This window comes from Mesocricetus auratus, unplaced genomic scaffold, assembly GCF_017639785.1.
Source record: "Mesocricetus auratus isolate SY011 unplaced genomic scaffold, BCM_Maur_2.0 Super-Scaffold_100022, whole genome shotgun sequence".
NCBI lineage: Eukaryota > Metazoa > Chordata > Mammalia > Rodentia > Cricetidae > Mesocricetus > Mesocricetus auratus.
The window spans coordinates 17193778-17213346 of NW_024429203.1; the positions used below are offsets into that span (position 1 = coordinate 17193778).

The following is a 19569-nucleotide window of genomic DNA, read 5'->3' on the forward strand; positions in this document are numbered from 1 at the left end:
TTCCACAGATTGCCTTGGCCTCCTCGCTGCCACCCAAATTCAGTGGCCTTGGTTAGGTCCAATACTGGTTCACCTGCTTTACGACTAGTGTCTGTGTACTCTCATTAGGTCAGGTCAACTCTTTCTGCAGGTATCTCCAGTTCCATCTTTGCTCATTTGCTCATCTCTCTTCCCTCTCTGCGACTGGATTCCAGGAGGATGGCTCAGTGTTCAGCTGTGGGTACCTGTTTCTGCTTCAACCAGCTACTGGATCAAGGCTCTAGGAATGGTAATCAAGGTAGTTGTCAATCTCATTATAGGGGAAGGGCATCAAAAGCAGCCTCTCTATCACTTCCTAGATTCTTAGTTGGGGTTATCCCTGTGGATCCCCTACCATTTACTCTGTGCCAGACCTCTCTCCAAACCTATACTGGCTCCCTCTATCAAGGCATCTCCTTTCTTGCCTCCTCTATTCCTCCCGTCTCAGTTCTCCTGTTCTACCCCTTCCTTCTCCCTCTCTCCCTCCCCCCAATTAGCTCAGGTGTTCTTGTCCCCTCTTCTTCGGGGGAGACCATGCGCTCTTCTCTTGGGGTCCTCCTTGTTTCCTAGCTCATCTGGCAGAGGATTGTAGGCTGATAATACTTTGCTTTATGTCTAAAAACCATCTATTAGTAAGTACATACCATGTTTGCCTTTTTTGTGACTAGGTTACCTAGCTCAGGATGGTTTCTTTTAGTTGTATCCATTTGCCTGCAAATTTCAGGATTCCATTGTTTTTCTCCGCTGAGTAGTACTCCATTATGTAAATTTACCAATTTTTCTCTATCCATTCTTTAGTTGAAGGGCATCGAGGTTGCTTGCAGGTCCTGGCTATTACAAACAACTCTGCTACAAACAGTTGAACATGTGTTCTTGTTGTATGAATGTTCGCTCTTTGGGTGTATGCCCAGGAAAGTACTTGCTAGATCTTCAGGTAGACTGATTTTCATTTTCCTGAGAAGCTGCCATACTGATTTCCAATGTGGTCATACAAGTTTGCACTCCCACCAGCAATGGAGGAGTGTTTCTCTTTCTCCACATCCTTTCCAGCAAAGACTGTCATTGCTGTGTTTGATGTTAGTCATTATGGCTGGTGTAAGATGGTATGTCAGAGTTATTGTAAGTTGCATTTCCCTGATGGCTGTGGATATTGAGCACTTTCTTAAGTGCCTTTCAGCTATTTTAGATTCTTCTATTGAGAATTCTCTATTTAATTCTACACCCCACTTTTTAATTGGACTGTTTGGTGTTTTGGTGACTAGCTTCTTGAGTTCTTTGTATATTTTGGAAATCAGCCCTCTGTGAGATGTGGGGTTGATGAAGATCTTTTTTGATTCTGTGGGCTGCTGTTCTGTCTTGCTGATCCTGTCCTTTGTCTTGCAGAAGCCTCTCAGTTTCAGGAGTTCCCATTTATTAATTGTAGATCTCAATGTCTGTGCTATTGGTGTTATGTTCAGGAAGCAGTCTCCTGTAACAATTCGTTCAAGGGTACCTCCCACTTTATTTTCTAAGAGGATAATTGTGGCTGGATATATGTTGGGGTCTTTGACCCATTTGGATTTAAGTTTTGTGCATGGTAATATATATGGATCTATCTGTAATCTTCTACATGTCTGCATCCAGTTATGCCAGTACCATTTGTTGAATGTATAACTTTAGCTTCTTTGTCAAAAAATCATGTGTCCATAGGTGTCTGGGTTAATATCAGGGTTTTCAATTAAATTCCATTAGTCTACCTGACTATTTTTGTGTTAATACCAAGCTGTTTCAAGACTATAGCTCTATAAAAGAGCTTGAAGTCAGGGATGGTGATGCCTCCAGAAGTTCCTTTATTGTGCCTATCCTGGGTTTTTTTGTTTCTTCATATAAAGCTGATCATTGTTCTTTTAAGATCTGTGAAGAACTGTGTTGGAATTTTGGTGGGAATTACATTGGATCTGTAGACTGCTTTTGGCAAGATTTCCATTTTTACTATGTAGATACTACCTATCCAATAGCATGGGAGATCTTTCCATTTTCTGGGATCTTCTTTAATTTCTTTCTTTAAAGACTCAAAAGCTCTTATTGTACAGGTATTTCAATTGTTTGGTTAGTGCTGCCCCAAGATATTTTATGTTCTTTGTGGTTATTGTAAAGGGTGATGTTTCTCTGATTTCCTTTTATTTCATTTTTTAAATTTAAATTAGAAACAAGCTTGTTTTATATGTCAATCCCAGTTTCCTCTCCCTCTCCTACTCCCCTGCCCCCCACTAACAACTTATTCTAAACCCTTTCTGGTTCCCAGGGAGAGTGAGGCCTTCCATAGGGGATCTTCAAAGTCTGTTATATCATTTGGAGCAGGACCTAGACCCACACATATCCAGGCTAAGAGAGTATCCCGCTATGTGGAGTGAGCTCCCAAATTCCATTCATATACTAGGGATAAATACTGATCCACTATCAGATGCCCCATAGGTTAACCAGAACTCCAAACTGACATCCTCACTCAGAGGGTCTGGAACAGTCCTATGCTGGTTTTACAGCTATCAGTCTGGGGTCCAAGAGTAACCCCTTGTTCAGGTCAGCTGTTTCTGTGGGTTTCTCCAGCATGATCTTGACCCTTTTGCTCATCATTCCAACTTCTCTGCAACTGGACTCCAGAGTTTAGCTCAGTTTTTAGCTGTGGGTGTCTGCTTCTGCTTCCATCAGCTACTGCATGAAGGCTCTAGGACGACATATAAGGTATACATCATTCTCATTATCAGAGAAGGACCTTTAAGGTAGTCTCTGGAATATTGCTTAGATTATTAGTTGGAGTCAACCTTTTAGGTGTCTGGACATTTTTCCACTGCCAGGTTTCTCTTTAAACCTATAATGGATAAAAGAAAAGGATGTTAATAGTCATCTATTTTAATGTTTAAAATAAGTGACCATGACTTGTTTAATATTTCAAAGGATAGAAAACTAAAAGTATTTGACATTTTCATTTACTTCTGAGGGAACGTAAATAATGCAAACAATTGGTAGTTTCTTACAGTAATAAAGTGTTATATCTCAATATATTTGCTCCTCGATTTTCATTCTTGACTGATTTAAAAACACATGGATTATTGTTGACCCTTCTCTTTTCACTCTTCCAGTGTTCTTCAATGTAGTTACCATGTTTGAGTTTCTGTTTGTGATTACCATTGTTAAGCACAGAAAAATTGATGATTTCCAAGGAAATTTCCTTGGCTACAACTGACATATGGGGGTGATTGAGAGGAGAGATATATGTGGAATAGGAAGAGGCCAGGCATGCTGTTTATTCTTTTCTACACATGACCCTGACACAAAAATGTGACCAGGTTAGAAATTCAATGTAACTGAAAAAGAATGTGAAAAGGATAGAACATGTAACACTTAACAACTTACCAAGGGTTTTTCTTATGTCAGATACAGTTCTAATACATCATATGCATCATCTATATATCAAAACCATAATAAGATATCTCTTTAACTTTATTTAATAGTTTTTAGTTGTTCTTTTCAAATGAATGCCAACAGACTTTTATATGTAAGAATGTTATCATTGTTGTACAACTCAAGCCCTATTTTCCTGAGTCTATTTTATAGGCATACATAAGAATATGTAGATATTATTATATATAATCAAGGATCAGGGAAGTCTACAGTTTCATAATTAGGGAGTGGAAAATAATGAGTATGGACTCAGGCTGGTTTAGTAGACTGTTCCTCTACTTTCAACATCTTTGTAGAACATGGTGTTTTTTGTGTGGTTTTTCATTTTTTTGCATGGTGTTAAACCATTGTTATAATGTGTATTACTTCAATAAGAGATGCACAGGGAAAGCTACAAATGGAAGGTTAGAAGGTCCCTGGACACTTATAGAGTTGTACAAACCATAGAGGAGGAGGACAAAGAGGAATGCTTGCAATCCTGCCAATGGGACTAGGTACTCCTGCTGGGAGATCATAAATTGAGTAGAACATTGAATCTCAAAAGATCCAGTGTTAGTTCTGTGGCACTGAATGCAAGCACAGACTCACTAATTAAGACTCTCAAGGCACAGATCCAGCAGGGAGGAAATCATAAAGAAGAGAAAAATTTCCTGTGATTCCAATGAATTTTTCTCATTTGAGTGAGGCAGTGCTTTAGAGACTTGCATATGATAACTATTTTATGTTGTGTATGTGAAAATAAATTTTTCCAGAAATTCTCAAACAAAAAAATTTCCTGTGTAACTCTTCTAGGAGTTCATAAGCATATTTGTGCTGTTGTCTGTAACTTTATTATTGGGCACTTGGCCCTCTCATTACAGAAAGAAGCAAGACTAAGAACTCCAAAAGGGAAAGAGGGCTCCTGGTGAATGACGGTAAGTACAAAATCATCTTTGTCTTGAGCAAGCACTTTGAAACCCCAAGGTATATAAATTATGAATACTGCATAAAAGTTCCTATGTAATGCTACTTTGTCATTTTATTTGCTATTGAATACTAAGGAAAATGATGGAATTACATAGAAATTGGAATGATTATCTGTATGCTTTCTGGACAGACACACATATTATGGGTATGCTAAAGAGGAATTAGGCACTCTTCACAATTAACATGAGCAGTTGGGAATCTTTCTATGTCTTGTTATGTGTTCCCTCAACTCAAGCTTATTAAGCAAAAACTTTAACTTATCCCTCTGGAATCAAAGACGAATTACATGGTAATGTCACCTTCTATTCTTACAGGTGCCACATATGAAGCAGATGACTACAGAAAATGACTCTTCAGTGTCTGAGTTTATTCTTATGGGACTAACAGACCAACCTGAGCTCCAGCTGCCCCTGTTTTCCCTGTTCTTTGTGAATTTTACAGCCATAGTGGTGGGTAATTTGAGCCTAATGAGTCTTATCATCCTGAATTCACACCTTCACACTCCCATGTACTTTTTCCTTTTCAATCTGTCCTTCATTGATTTTTGTTATTCATTTGTTTTTACCCCCAAAATGCTAATGAGTTTTGTTTCAGAAAAGAATATGATCCCTTTTATAGGATGCATGACTCAGATGTTTTTCTTCTGTTTTTTTGCCCATTCTGAGAGTTATGTGCTGACAGTCATGGCCTATGATCGATATGTGGCCATTTGTAAGCCTTTACTATACAAGGTTATCATGTTACCTAGAATCTGTTGTCTGCTGATGTTTGGTTCATATTTGATAGGGTTTTCTAGTGCCATGGTTCTCACAGGCTTAATGATTAGGCTCAACTTTTGTAATAACAACATCATTGATCACTACATGTGTGACATCTTCCCTGTCCTTCGGATTTCCTGCAGTAACACTTATGTCAACGAGCTTGTGAGTACTGCTGTGGTGGGTACAGCTATCATTTTATGTAGCCTCATTATCTTAGTCTCATATGCTATGATCCTTTTCAATATCATTCATATGTCATCAGGTAAGGGTTGGTCCAAAGCTTTGGGTACTTGTGGGTCTCACATTATAACTGTTAGCTTCTTCTATGGATCTGGGCTGCTAGCTTATGTCAAGCCATCATCCGTGGAGACTGTGGGACAGGGAAAATTTTTCTCTGTATTTTATACATTTTTGGTGCCCATGTTGAATCCTCTCATATATAGTCTCAGAAACAAGGATGTCAAGCTTGCTGTGAAGAAAACTTGGAAGCAACTCACAAGCTAACTGACTCATTAACGTGTCCTTTAGCCACACCCCCTGCAGTTTGATGTGTCTTTCTTTTTTCTTGTCTTTGTTTTTTGGTTTTTCGAGATAGGGCTTCTCTGTATTGTTTTGAAGCCTGTCCTGGAACATGCTCTGTAGACCCGGTTGGATTTGAACTCACAGAGATCCTCTTGCCTCTGCTTCCTGAGTGCTGGGATCAAAGGTGTGCACCACCTACGCCTGGCTTTTTTCTTGTCTTTTACATTACATATATTCTATTATTTTATTTCTCCTGTTCCTGCAATAGAATTGATAGACTTTTTACCGTAACAACATGCTTTTCTTTCCTACATGCAAAAATATCCTTAGATTCAACTTGTTTAAGCTGATGCCATGTCCCTTAGATATATCAGATTTACAACCTCATCTAATATTTTTTTAACTTTTACATCATCTGAAAATAGAAATTCTTAGTACTTTTTCTTTAAAATGGAAATCTTTAATTTTTAAACACTTTATTATTTACCTTGTATGGGTAGGAGATATGCTCTGTAGTACTCACTGAAAACCCAAAGATTTGTAGATAGTGACTGTCTAAGCTCCCTAAGTGAAGCTCCCTGCCCAGCCTTCAGTTGGCTTCACTGAGGAGTCTGTTTACCTCCCGACTCTATTTACTTATGATATTCTTTGGCAGTGCCTTGTGAAGAAAATGAGCTTTGTGAGCTCATGAGTATGATCAGCACCTGTCTTCCCTCCAAGAGGGAACATGTTGATTTTAAGAAAATATCTACATGATAGAGGATGTGTCATGTTTAGGGATCAATGGATCATGAAGGTATAATTTTAAAATATTACTTATTTTTATTTTATGTGCATTGGTGTTTTACCTACATGTACATCTATGTGAGGGTGTCAAATCTTGGAGTTATAGAGTTGTAAGCTGCCTTGAGGGTTCTGGGAATTGGTCCTCTGGAAGAACAGAAACTGTTCTTAATTGCTAAACCATTTTTTCCAATCCTGAAAAACATGTATTTTATATTAATAATGTTTAAAATTTCTAAGGAATTGGCTTAGAACTAAAGATATATAAAATGATGCATTTAAAAATTAAATCAATCTGCTAAAATTAGTGGTACCAGAGAGTTAAGCATTTCTATCTACTATAATAGTGATAAGATTATTGAATGATTTTGTTCCTCAGAGGTATTTTGAATGCCTAGTCTTTTCAGATTTTTATTCATTAATTAATTAATGTGTGTGATTTAAAAAGAAAGTGAATATGAGTCACAAGCACAATATAGAAAATGTGGTCTAAGTGCTAAAAGGAGTCAGTATCACAACCTGAAGCAGAACAAAGCAACAACTAATCTCTGCATTAACCATAAGCCTCTGAAAAAAATAACTTCTGTGTCTCAAGCTGAGGGCATCACTAATTTATGGGTACAAGGATGAACAATTTGAAGGCAATTGACCACATATTCATTTAGGGAAACAATGGTATTTTGTTGTCCTTCTAGCTAATGTCTTCTCTCACAATAAACATTTAAAAAGTTTTATAGTACCAGATGGATAGCAATTTTTTCATGGAGAGGACATTACATAAAATCACCAAGTGGCTGGTCATTACCCCAATATACTTGCCACCATTGCATCAGTGGGCATATCCAGCTTGACAGGTTATTATTATAGTATTCACAGTGTCTGCTTGAGTTAGAATTCCAATGACTTTTCTAGCCAGCAGCCTGCAAAGTGCACATTTTTGAAACTATGAAAACTAGGCAGCTAGGAAGGAGTTTGTATCTCAGTATCAACTTGATTTCTCTGTGTCATGTATCCAAGTGTGCACTGTCTTCGAAATAGGATCACACCATTGAGTTGTGGTAGGCAACCTAGAGTGACAATACGATAAAAAAGCCTGTTTTTCTTTTGGAGCCTCTCGCATATCTCTAGCCAACAACTCATAGAAGGCAATTTCACCTGGCACCAGGGTTCTGATTTAAAGGACCATGACTTCTGGGAGCAGCATAATAGATCCTTTTTCTTTGATTTGTTAACTTGAAATATGGTTGTATTTGAACTCATTGAATATTCTGTATATGTTAAAACTTATTGTGTATTTATCCACAGTTTAATCAAGTTTTGAATTGCATTTCATGTCATTTCAAATAAAAATTGCCTAGTTATAAATTTAAATTGCCTGTTAATATAAGGATGATATGGTATACAGATAAACTGATTATTGGGAGCTTAGCTACAATAGGTACATTTATAACACAAACCTTGTACCTATGGCTCAAGGAATATCACAGAAGGCTGATTTAAAGATTTTAAGAAATGGCACACTGTGCATCCCCATTCCAGAGCCAACATCATCTGTTTATGTAGTGCCAACCTAGTTCTTGATACCTGATGGTGAAAGTCTGAGTGAATTCATTTGGCATGTTGGTTGCCTGGTTACCATGGTTGCCTTATGCTCTACCCAAGTGGATAATTTTGCAATCAGTGACACATTCTTTGGCATCAATGACATGGTCTACATATTCCTGCACAAGTCTACTGACGACAAGTTCCACAGCATAGTCATGACTGGACTGAGAATGGGAAACTTGTCATCAATTAGAATGCTATCACAATCCTACCAACATGAAATGGGGTCATGCTGGTGCCAAGTATGTTGTGGAGCCTCATATGTCTTCATCACCATGTAGAAAACCAAGCCGACCTGAAAGGTGGACCAAAAAGATCATCTCTGCCTTTCTGCTGATGCCTGCATGTTTGTGATGGTTGTGAACCACACGAAGGATGACTAGTCACTCAAGACTGTCAGCAATGCTTCCTGCACCACCAACTACTAGTCTCTCTGGGAAAGGTCATCCATAATAACTTTGGCATGTGGAAGGACTCACAGCGAAAAGCCAGGCCATCACTGCCACCCAGAGGACTGTGGATGACTCCTATGGGAAGCTGTGTTGTGATGGCTATGGGGCTTCCCAGAACATCATCCCTGTATCCATTGGTGCTGCTGAGGCTGTGGGTAAAGGCATCCTAGAGCTGAATGGGAAGCTCGCTGACATGGTATTCCAGTGTCCCTAAACCCAATGCATATCCTCATGGATATGACGTGGAAAACGCTACAAAGTATGATGACATCAAAAGGTAGTGAAGGAGGCTTCAAAGCGCCCACTAAAGGGTATCTTAAGCTACACTGAAGAACAAGTTGTCTTCTGTAACCTTACTAGTGACATCCCCTTATTCTTGTTTTTGATTTTAAAAGCACCTGTTTGAAGTGATTAATTTGTAGTGCATTCTTTAATATGTAAACCACTCTGTGTCATTCATTTTACCAATATATTTAACTAATCAAAGAAAATGATGTTTTCAGCTTGGGAATGGGAAAAGTTTGAGAGAGAATAACTGGGAGGGGCTCTAGGGATGATAGGGAGGGGGAAAGGTATGCAATTATATTTCTTTTTTATTTTATATAATAGGTTAATTGGTTCATTTATTTTCTCCATTTTATTGAAAATAGATTCTTTTCTCAACCATATATACCTCCATCGATTCCTCCCTGTTCCTCCCTTCCCCCTCTACCATCTGGATTCATTTATTTTCTGCTTTTCATTAGAAAACAATAGGCTTCTGAGAGATAACAGCAGGCATAACAAAATAAAATATAATATAAGCCACATTAAAGTTGGACAAGACAAACCAACAAAATGAAAAGAGACCTAAGAAAAGGCACAGAATAAAAACCACTCATTCACATGCCAAGGGATTCCCATACAAGCACTTAACTGGAAGCCATGTATGTGCAGAGGATCTGGTGCAGTCTTGTGCAGGCCATATGTTTATTGGTTCAGTCTCTGACTTCATATTAGTTTTGCTCAGTTGATTTAGAGGGCCTTGTTCTCTTGGTGTCCTCCATCTTCTCTGGCTCTTAAACTATTTATCCCTCCACTTTTGCTGGGTTCCCTGAGCTTTGAGGGAAGGGATTTGATGGAGAAATCCTATTTAGAGTTTAATGTTAAAAAGGACTGTCAGTCTCTGTCTCTCTATATCTATATCTTACTCTGTCTGCCTATCTGTCTCTCTTTGTGTCTCTGTCTGTCTGTTTCTCTCTCTTTCCATAATGCCTCACAGTGGGTCTGCAAAATATGCTAAGGCAATAATGACACAATGGTTGTGGAAGAAGCCAATTATGGTCAGATTTGACTTAAAGCCAACTCTCTGAAATGGAAACCACACCCAACCCTGTTGATGATCAAGAACCAGAGACTAGATAACTCAGAGACCTCTGGTAATACCAAATGCTATTAGGGGGAAAAGTTGCAAAATATGACAAATGAGTTCTAATGATATTCTTCTATACTCATAAATCAATGTCTTATTCAGCCATGATCAGAAAAGCTTCCTCCTGCAGTAGATGTCTGAATAAGGCACTGGTATCAGAGTATAGCAGAATAGCATCATTAACAATTTTATCACTGTTATTTTCATTTTTAAAAGGTGAATACTATTTGGTTTTAAATAGGTCTCTGGGCTACCCAGTTTCCGGTTCTTGGTCATCCTAGCAGTGTTGGACATAGGCTCTATCTCATGGAATGGAACTTCAGTCAAGTCAGCCATTGGTTGATTTCTCCAACAAGATTTGTGCCATTATTGTTGTAGAATATTTTGCTGCAGGATAGCATTACAAATCAAAGGTTTTTTTGGCTGTGTTGGTGTATATATTTCTCTTTTGGAAGTCTGCAGAGTACTTTCCTGTATTAAACACACTAGAACATAGGAGAGTGGGTTCTATTTAGACACCAAATCGACCTCTCCATATTCAGTGAGTTGTGTGGGTGTTGTCTTCATCAATGTGGCCTTTTTGTCAATTTGTGTAGAGCATCATATTGCCTTGACAATAGCCTGGGTTGTTTGTGGGTTTCCATGGGACCCCTTTGGCCAAAACCTCAACTGAATACAACCCAGGCCCAGACCTAAAAGCTTCATTTGGTGACAAGTGGTGGCTAATTGGGACTCTGCTTCCCCCATTATTTGGAAACTTCATTAGGAATAACTTCACATATTTTAGGACGTTTCCATTGCACTAAGTTTCTACTTCACAACACAAATTCCTCTAAATTATTCTTGTCTCTTCACATTCTTTCCCTGTCCACCTGATCCTCCTGTTCCACTTCATCCCCACCCCAAGTCCTTTGTATTTGCCTCTCCCAGGGAGTTCTATATAGGCATATGTTCCCTCCTCATTATGTAACTTGTCTGGCCCTGCAGAATATAGATTAGTTATCATTATCTTAGTGTCTTATGTCCACATATAAGCAAATACATACCATATTTATTTTTCTGAATATGGATTACCTCACTTAGGATGATTTTTTTTCCTAGTTCCATTCATTCACCTTCACATTTTATGATGTTATTTTTTTAACAACTGGGTAATGCTACATTGTGTAAATACACCACAATTTCTTTATCCCATTTCTGTTGAGATACATATAGGTTGTTTCCACATTCTGGCTACTGTGAATAGAGTTTCAACAAACATGGTTGAACAAGTGTCCTTGTGGAAATATGGAGTACCCCTTGGGTACATATCCATGAGTTGTATAGCTGAATATTGGGGTAGATTGAATCCCAGCTTTTTGAGAAATCAGTGTTTTTACTTCCATAGTGAATGTATAAGTTTACACTATCACCATCAATGGAGAAGTATTCCCATTGCTCCATATCCTTTCCAGCATGAGCTGTCACTTGTGTTACTGATCTTAGTCAGTATGGAAGGTATAAGACAAAAATCACAGACAAAAAAAGATTAAAAAATCAGAGTATAGTTTTGATGTATAATTTCTTGATTGTGAAAGGTGTTAAACATTTCCTTAAGGTTTTTTTTCCAGCCTTTACAGTTTTCTATATTGAGATCTCTGTGTAGATCCATGCTCCATTTTAAATTGGATTATTTTTTAAGTATCTAGTTTCTTGATTGATTTGTATTTTTTGATAGCAGCCTCTGACTTGATGCATATTTGTGGAAACCCCAATGTTCCATAGCTTCCAACACTTTTCATGTTTGTAAAACTCCAAAGTGATGAAGTTGCTCTTTGTGAGATGAGTTGACACATTAGCTTGTGAATTCACATAAGAAAATAGGAAGAAAGAAGACTCAGCTTCACTTTACTATGTGTAAATCTCACCCTCAGTCAAATAGATAGCAGGTGATTACAATGACAGTGATGGGAAGTCTATGAGGGACCATTGTGAGGTTTTGTGAGTTTAAGGCAAGAGTTTGGATGTCAGACCATCACTGGTCACCAAAGTGACCATGATCTAGGCTTCTGAATTCATTGTCTCATTTTAGGGAAGAGTAAGGAACTGCACACAAGGAACAAAAAGCTTGAAATATAGGTTGATCAAGGAAAAATTTAAAAAGGCTCCTAGGAATGAGTGGGGTGGTATCTAAGAGTGATATCACCATGTTGTCCTTCTCAGCAAGCTTTTATTTTCCCCAGAATTGGAGTTACATGTGAACTGTGATAAGTCTTATTGAGATTACTTATTTAATTTTTCTCACTTATCTATCTTTTTTAAATTTAAATTTTCAACAAGCTTCTTCATCTGCCATTCCCAGCTCCATCTCCCTCCTCTCCTCCCCTGCTCCTCCCAGTCCACTACCCAATCCCCACTCCATTCCCCAGGGAGGGTGAGGCCCTCCATAGGGATATCCATAGTCTGTCATTTTGTTCAGGTCAGGGCCTAGGTCCCTGAATGTGGTTGTCAGCAAGGAGGCCTGACCAATCTATGGAGCCTTGGGCAGTATATCATTATTTATCCCTGGCATACAACTGGAGATTACTCATTTCTTAGTGTATTGCAGGAGCAAGCAGTTCGGAGTCTCCACATTCTATCCATGTTCCCTAGTTCAACTGGATGGGTGATCATGTGTGCCTATTCCTGGTGGGCTTTCTATTGAGCATATAACTGAAGATAATGAATACTATTCTATTACAGCTAATGATATTGAAAGCCTTTGAGGTAATAAATAGCCATTATATTTCTTCTTTTGCGAATTCTCTGTTCATACACATGACTCAAGTTTTGAGTTCTTTGTGTATTCTGAAATTTAATCTTCTGTCATAGATATGACTGACAAAGATTTTCTTCCATTCTGTGGGGAGCCTCTCCAATTGATTGGCTATATACTGTATTTTAAAGAAGCTTGTAACTTTCATGAGAATTCATTTATCAATTATCAGTATTATTCCCTGAGCTGATAAAGTTCTATTCAGAAAGTTCTTGCCTGTACCTACATTTGAAGTGTTGCCCCTAATTTTTCTTCCAGCAGTTTCAAGCCTCCTTGTCTTCTGCTTAGGTTATTGGTTTATTTGGAGTTAGGTTTGTGCAGGGTGAGGGATAGATATCTATCTTCATTTTCCCACATTTTTCCCCTGTTTTCTGAACATCATTTGTTGAAGATACTGTGTTTTTCTCCAGTGTATACTTGTGGTATATTTGAAAACACTCAACTTGTTGGAATTATACTTAGATTTTCAATCCATTGATCTATGTGACTGCTTTGTCCCAATATTCAACTATTTTTATTAATATTCTCAATAATGTAACTCACATTTAACCACAGCAAACCTTTCATTAATATTACTTTTATGTATGATTCATTCATCTGTTCTTGGTGTTTTGTGACTTCATAAAAATTTTTGAAATCTTTTCTGTGTCTTTGTATTAATGGCCTTGGAATCATGATTATGATTTCAATGTGTCTGTTGATTGCTATTGTTAGAGTGGGCATTTTTAAGTAGCAGTTTTTAATTATTTTCAATATCCATATAGTCATATAACTTATATTGATCATATCCATCTGTTGCAGATTTGTTCTAACTTCCTAGAGTTAGAAACTTCCAGTTTCATGTTCTTTTCTTATAGTTACAATTATTATTAACAATTCCCTCAGTTCAATTTAATGCTGCACATATGCACGTAGGTGAGATAACCTACTGCATCTCCACAGGGGAGGGACTCTCAGCAGCTACCAGCTGCCAAATTGTCTTCTCCTGGGCAATGGCTTTGGGGACTCTTCCCTCATCCATGTAGAAATTTTTCTTGGCTTGATATTGTGCAGCTTTTATGAAGGGAACTGTTGATGCTCCAAGTTGAGTTGTACAGCAGTGCTGTTAAGTTCAGAAGTTAGCACTTCCCAGCTATGCCCCCATCAACTTGCTCCTACATTGTTTTGCTTTGAAAATAGACTTTTATTGTAGAATATATTCTGATACTAGTGTCCACACTCTCAGCTCCTCTGAGATCCTCCCACTTCCCCTCTCTCTGGATCCACTCCACACCTTTTCTGTCTCTCCTTAGAAAAGAGACCAGGGAATAATAATAAAATCAAATAGGCTAAAACAAAAGCAAATAAGTCATAATAGGACAAGTCAAAACAACAACAACATAAAACCCAGAACACACCTGTGGTTGAAGACACACACATTTGCACATACAGGAATCCCATAAAAATAAAATGAGAAGCCATAATATATTCAAATGACTTGTGAGGCTAAAAAATATGGTGCTCTGACACAACACTATGAAACAAGTAGCCTCCAAAGATGCTCTTGAGTTAGTTTTATGTTGACCATCTAGTGCTGGGCATGGGGCCTACAGTTAAGAGTAGCTAGTTTCCTCAGTAAATCTCTCTGGGAGAAAAGTAAATTTTCATTTGAAGTTGTTATCAGTTGAGGGTGGTATCTGTGTTAGAGATGGGGGCACATGTTTACTTTTCCTCTCAGCTTTAAGACTCCAACTGTATATGATTCAGACCTGTGCAGATGCTCTGAATGTTACTACAGTCTCTGCTATTTCATACACACATCAATTGTGTTGAGTTTGTTAGCCCCTATTTTCTTTATGTCTTCCATCTCCTCTGGCACTTACACTTTTTGTCTTCTTTTCCAGAGTTGCCCTAGCCCTGAGTGGAAAGGTCTGAAGAAGTTATATTCTTTATAGGGCTGGTTGTTCCAAGGCTTCTTATTCTCCGCACATTGTCTGGCTGTTGATCTCTGCATTTATTCCCATCTACCATTGGAGGAAGATTCTCTGATGATAGCCGAGCATAGCACAGAACTGACTTTTGAGTAGTACAGTCATTTTATTGCTATGCTTTTTTTTTAGCAGAACAATAGTATGTGGTATTACCTTAGGTCCATGGCTTATTTAGTACTATGTTTTTGTATACTCACCCAGTGTTGGACATGGGTTTCATCCCCTGAAGTGTGCCTTAAATAAAAGCAGATATTGTTTGGCCAAGAATTTGATTAGATGTAACCCATTCCTAGTATTACAAGTTTCATTTGTTGCTAAGTAATAATCAGTTGGTGCTCTGTTTTCCTTTTTATTAGGGGGATTTCATTTAGAAAGACTTTACATATAAGTATATATTTTAGGATGTGCCACTGTATTAGGTTTACACATACCTTCAAATAATGACCATTATTTTTAACCTGTACCTCCTTTTATTCCCTCCCTTGCCCCTTCTTACCTCTTACTCCTTGTTTGATCCTCTTCTTCCAGCCCCTATACCATGCATCCTTGACCATTTCCCCTTCTCTGGAACAACCACCCCCAGTCTCTTTCTGTATCCCTAACCTCTGTAGTTATATAGATTACAGCTTGTTTATCAATGACTTAAAGGCTAACATGCACATATAACTGAATATATATCATACTTTTCTTTCTTTCTGCCTCCCCTTGCAAAATATTTCTTAAGCTTTGGTTAGTGAGATGTTAATAAAGCTGATGAATCCACAACTCAGAATCTAGTGTTATTTATAGTCTAATTAACAATTTTGAAAAATAATAAAGTGGAAGAACAAGAAAGTTGTAGAACTTGTACTTCTAAATTTCAAATTTTCCTGAAAAGTGGTAATGATTAGGATACTGTGTTATAGAGTAACTGTAGACAAATTAGAGAAATATGAGAGTACAAAGTAAACTCTGACATCATGGCCAATTAACATCAACAAAGTTGTCAAGAGTATACAAATAAGAGCCCGGCATTAGTGGTACACACCTTTAATCCCAGCACTCGGGAGGCAGAGGCAGGCAGATCTCTGAGAGTTCGAGGCCATGCTGGTCTAAGAGAGAGTTCCAGGACAGCCTCCAAAACAATACAGAGAAACCCTGTCTAGAAAAACTACAAAGAAAGAAAGAAAGAAAGAAAGAAAGGAAGGAAGGAAGGAAGGAAGGAAGAAAGAAAGAAAGAAAAAAAGAAAGAAAGAAAGACAGGGTTATCCTACCATGGATAACTCATGAATGACTACTTATCTATGTGCAATAGGGAGTAATTGTTTGCCTTTTTATGTATACTCAAAAATTACTAATATAAATATAAGAATGTTTCATAGCCATTCTCTTTGAATTGAAACATTCTTTTCTGGGAGATTAGGGAGGTTCATGTGTACACAAAGAAACCTCCCATGTCTGGGGAAACTTAAACTTCCAAGTTTAAGCTGAATGTCATGGAAGCAGTAAATAATTGCTACAGGGAGGAGTCTTACCAGCTTAACTGCCAGGAGTTCATTCTTCCACCTATTTAGGTAGCTTCTAGATTTGCAGACAGCTCCATCATCCAGTTTTTGAATAGTTACCTAGGTTATGGCAGTCCTTTTGAATATGCAGCTTTCTCTTACTGTTATATAGTTCTCTCAACTGTACTGAAGTAAATCGAATGAGCATATGGTTCTTGACTTGATTGCTGTAATACAATGCCATGACTGAAAACAACCTGTTTAGTTCATGAAAGGGGTGGGAGGGAATATAAGGAAGGAATATATAGTTAGATTTAAATTTAAAAATATGTATTAAATGATAAAGATAATACCTTCTTAACCTGATTACTATCTTTCCTTCTGTTCAATTTACTCAACAATGACAAAGCATCACGCTTTAACCTGTCAAATTTAAGTCACTGCAATACTCTGGAACATTCCATGATGCTTAAAATAATTTTGCATGTGTATATGGTGAAAGAAAGGGGGTTGACAGGGACCATGGATCTTACACAGAATAGCACCAAAACAAATGCTTGTCTAATCCAAATAATGAAAATTCTAAGGTTATATGAATAAGGACATGGAAAAAAGAGAGGTGAAATAATACCCAACAATTGCTTTTTATAGATCTATGTCAGTTCTTACACAGTGTGAGAATCATCTCACTTAATTTATATATTACACTATGAAGTCTATTTATATTACATTCTATTATTGTTATTATTTATTGTGAAACAGGGATTAGATCTATATTTATATACATGTAAGTTGAGAGTAGTACAACTGAGATGCACTGCAAGTCTTTTCTTAAGAGTTTCAGCTTTAGATATATAGGAAAATACACAGATACTAATATAAATAAAGGTTAGTCAAGTTGTCATTACTATTTACAAATTCAGTATGTTCATGTGTGCATCTTCTATTTATCTCTTCCAAACTAATTTTTATAAAACATTTTAGAATTTTAATCTGCTATCTATTGTGTATTAATACAATCCTTTCTGTTTATTAGAAAATTCTAATAAAGCATGTGGTAATCCCTCAATTATTCTTGAAGTGTGTGCGGACAATTGTGATGAAGATTCTAAAAGGAACCACCCAGTGTTTTGTCAAACAGTAGTTCTGATGGGGATTTATAAAGTGAGCAAAACTTTGTGTCTCAAATGAACCAACATTATGTTTATGTACAGGATGTAAACACAAGCTCAGTAATTTCATCACTCCAGAGACTCATGAAACCTGGGAGGAAATATTAAAGGAGAGAATAATTTCTTAGAATTCTAAACTATTTCCACAGATGTCCAGAATGTGAAATGGGTTATAATTTAAGTGCTTAAGTGAGACAACATCTTACATTCTCATAAAAGTGTCTTGTTTTCTTTCTGCAGGTGAAGATTATCTTCTTTTGTAGTGTTTTCTTTTCTGGTTTTCTGAGATAGGGTTTCTCTGTGAAACAATACTGTGCATCTTAGAACTCACTCTATAGAATAGACTGGCCTCAAAGAAAAATCTAATAAGGAAATTGTGCCCTATTCCAATGCATCCCTTGCAGGGAGTGAGAGACAGATCTTCACTGTGGCTGTTACCATGTTCATCATCAAAGATTTTGGACACCTGAGGAAACTGGGTAAGGATACATTCATTGTAGTTGCAATGAAGTCTCTGTGGAAAATAAATGATCACTGACTCATCTTGATATTTTTTCTACAGTCACAAAGCTATAAATTCTGGGTTTTTGATACTTTTTAACTATTGCTTTATTTCATCTGAAGAGTAAAGAGAAAGGAGAAAATTATATTCAAGAGTCAATAAGAGTTTTTCATTATTTTCTGGAAAGAGACACATATCATCTTTGGAGAAAAAAGGAAATGTGTATTCCTCAGGAATCATCATCTATACATACATTGAACTTGCAAATCCAGAAGCTCCAGACTTCCCTGTTTGTTAAAAGACACTTTCCTGTTAATTTTATGTGCTATCTCTGTTCCTGCAGATGACACCATGAAGCAAATGTCTGTGGAGAATGACTCTTTGGTGACTGAGTTTATTTTTATGGGATTAACAGACCAGCCTGAGTTCCAGTTGCCCTTGTTTTTTGTGTTCTTGCTGAACTACATAGTCACTGTGATGGGAAACTTGAGCTTAATGATTCTCATTTGTCTGAATTCACACCTTCACACCCCTATGTACTTTTTTCTATTCAATTTGTCCTTTGTTGATTTCTGTTATTCATTGGTTTGTAACCCCAAAATGCTGATGGGATTTATTTCTGAGAAGAGCATCTCTTATACAGGATGCATGACTCAGCTATTTTTCTTCTGCTTTTTTGGTAACTCTGAATGTTATGTGCTGACAGCAATGGCCTATGATCGTTATGTGGCCATATGTAAGCCCTTGATGTATACCATCCTTATGTCTCCTAAGATCTGTTCCCTGCTGATGCTTGCATCCTACTTGATGGGGTTTGCAAGTGCTGTGGCTCACACCACTTGTATGATTAGGCTCAGCTTTTGTGATTCCAACATCATCAACCATTACATGTGTGAAATCTTCCCCCTCCTCCAGCTCTCCTGCAGCAGTACCTATGCCAATGAACTTGTGAGTTCTCTTATTGCTTGCATAGTTGTCATTGTATCTGGCCTTGTTATTTTAACCTCATATGCTTCCATCCTTTTAAATATTGTTCGCATGTCATCAGCTACAGGTTGGTCCAAAGCCATGGGCACTTGTGGTTCTCACATTGTAACTGTTAGTCTATTCTATGGATCTGGGCTGCTTACATATGTCAAACCAGCATCTACTGAGTCTGTGGACCAGGGGAAATTTTTCTCAGTGTTTTATATTCTTGTGGTGCCCATGCTGAATCCTTTAATTTACAGTCTCAGGAACAAAGATGTGAAACTTGCTGCAAGGAGAACCATGATGAGAAGCACAAACTCAGTGAAGAGGTGATTTTGCAGTAGTCTCTGACTACATTTTAAGGTCCTCCCATCCTCCCACCCCAGTACCATTATTTTATTCTTTTTCTATTTTTCAACATTATGATCAGAATTTCTACTGTAGCTTGTCAATATTTATGTAATAAAATATATGCTTTACGAAGCCTATAAGATGTCATGTCTTTCCTGTAAAAGCAAAATTATTTGTTCATAATAAAATTAAATGGAAATTATGCACTACAAAATTTTGTACTACAAATTGTCTTGTGTATCTAGTATAGAGAGTACATTGTCATTTTCTATCTTAACCATGCATGAATTCAGAGAATGTACTAACTAATGGAGATACAGTAGTGTGATAACAATGATTATCCAAACTGTAATTCTTATATTTACTTG

At 37.4% G+C, this 19569-nt stretch overlaps 2 protein-coding genes across 2 annotated transcripts; both read left to right on the forward strand.

Annotated features, from left to right (window-relative positions):
* The first annotated feature begins 4733 nt into the window (after positions 1-4733).
* Positions 4734-5690, forward strand: LOC101830503 (olfactory receptor 143-like). Its single transcript, XM_005069349.3, has one exon. The coding sequence runs from the start codon at positions 4749-4751 to the stop codon at positions 5688-5690; it is 942 nt and encodes a 313-aa protein (XP_005069406.2). The 5' UTR covers positions 4734-4748.
* Positions 5691-18232: 12542 nt separating this feature from the next.
* Positions 18233-19183, forward strand: LOC101837676 (olfactory receptor 143-like). The gene has a single exon (XM_005069244.1). It carries the CDS (start codon positions 18233-18235, stop codon positions 19181-19183), a length of 951 nt encoding a protein of 316 aa, XP_005069301.1.
* Positions 19184-19569: the final 386 nt, after the last annotated feature.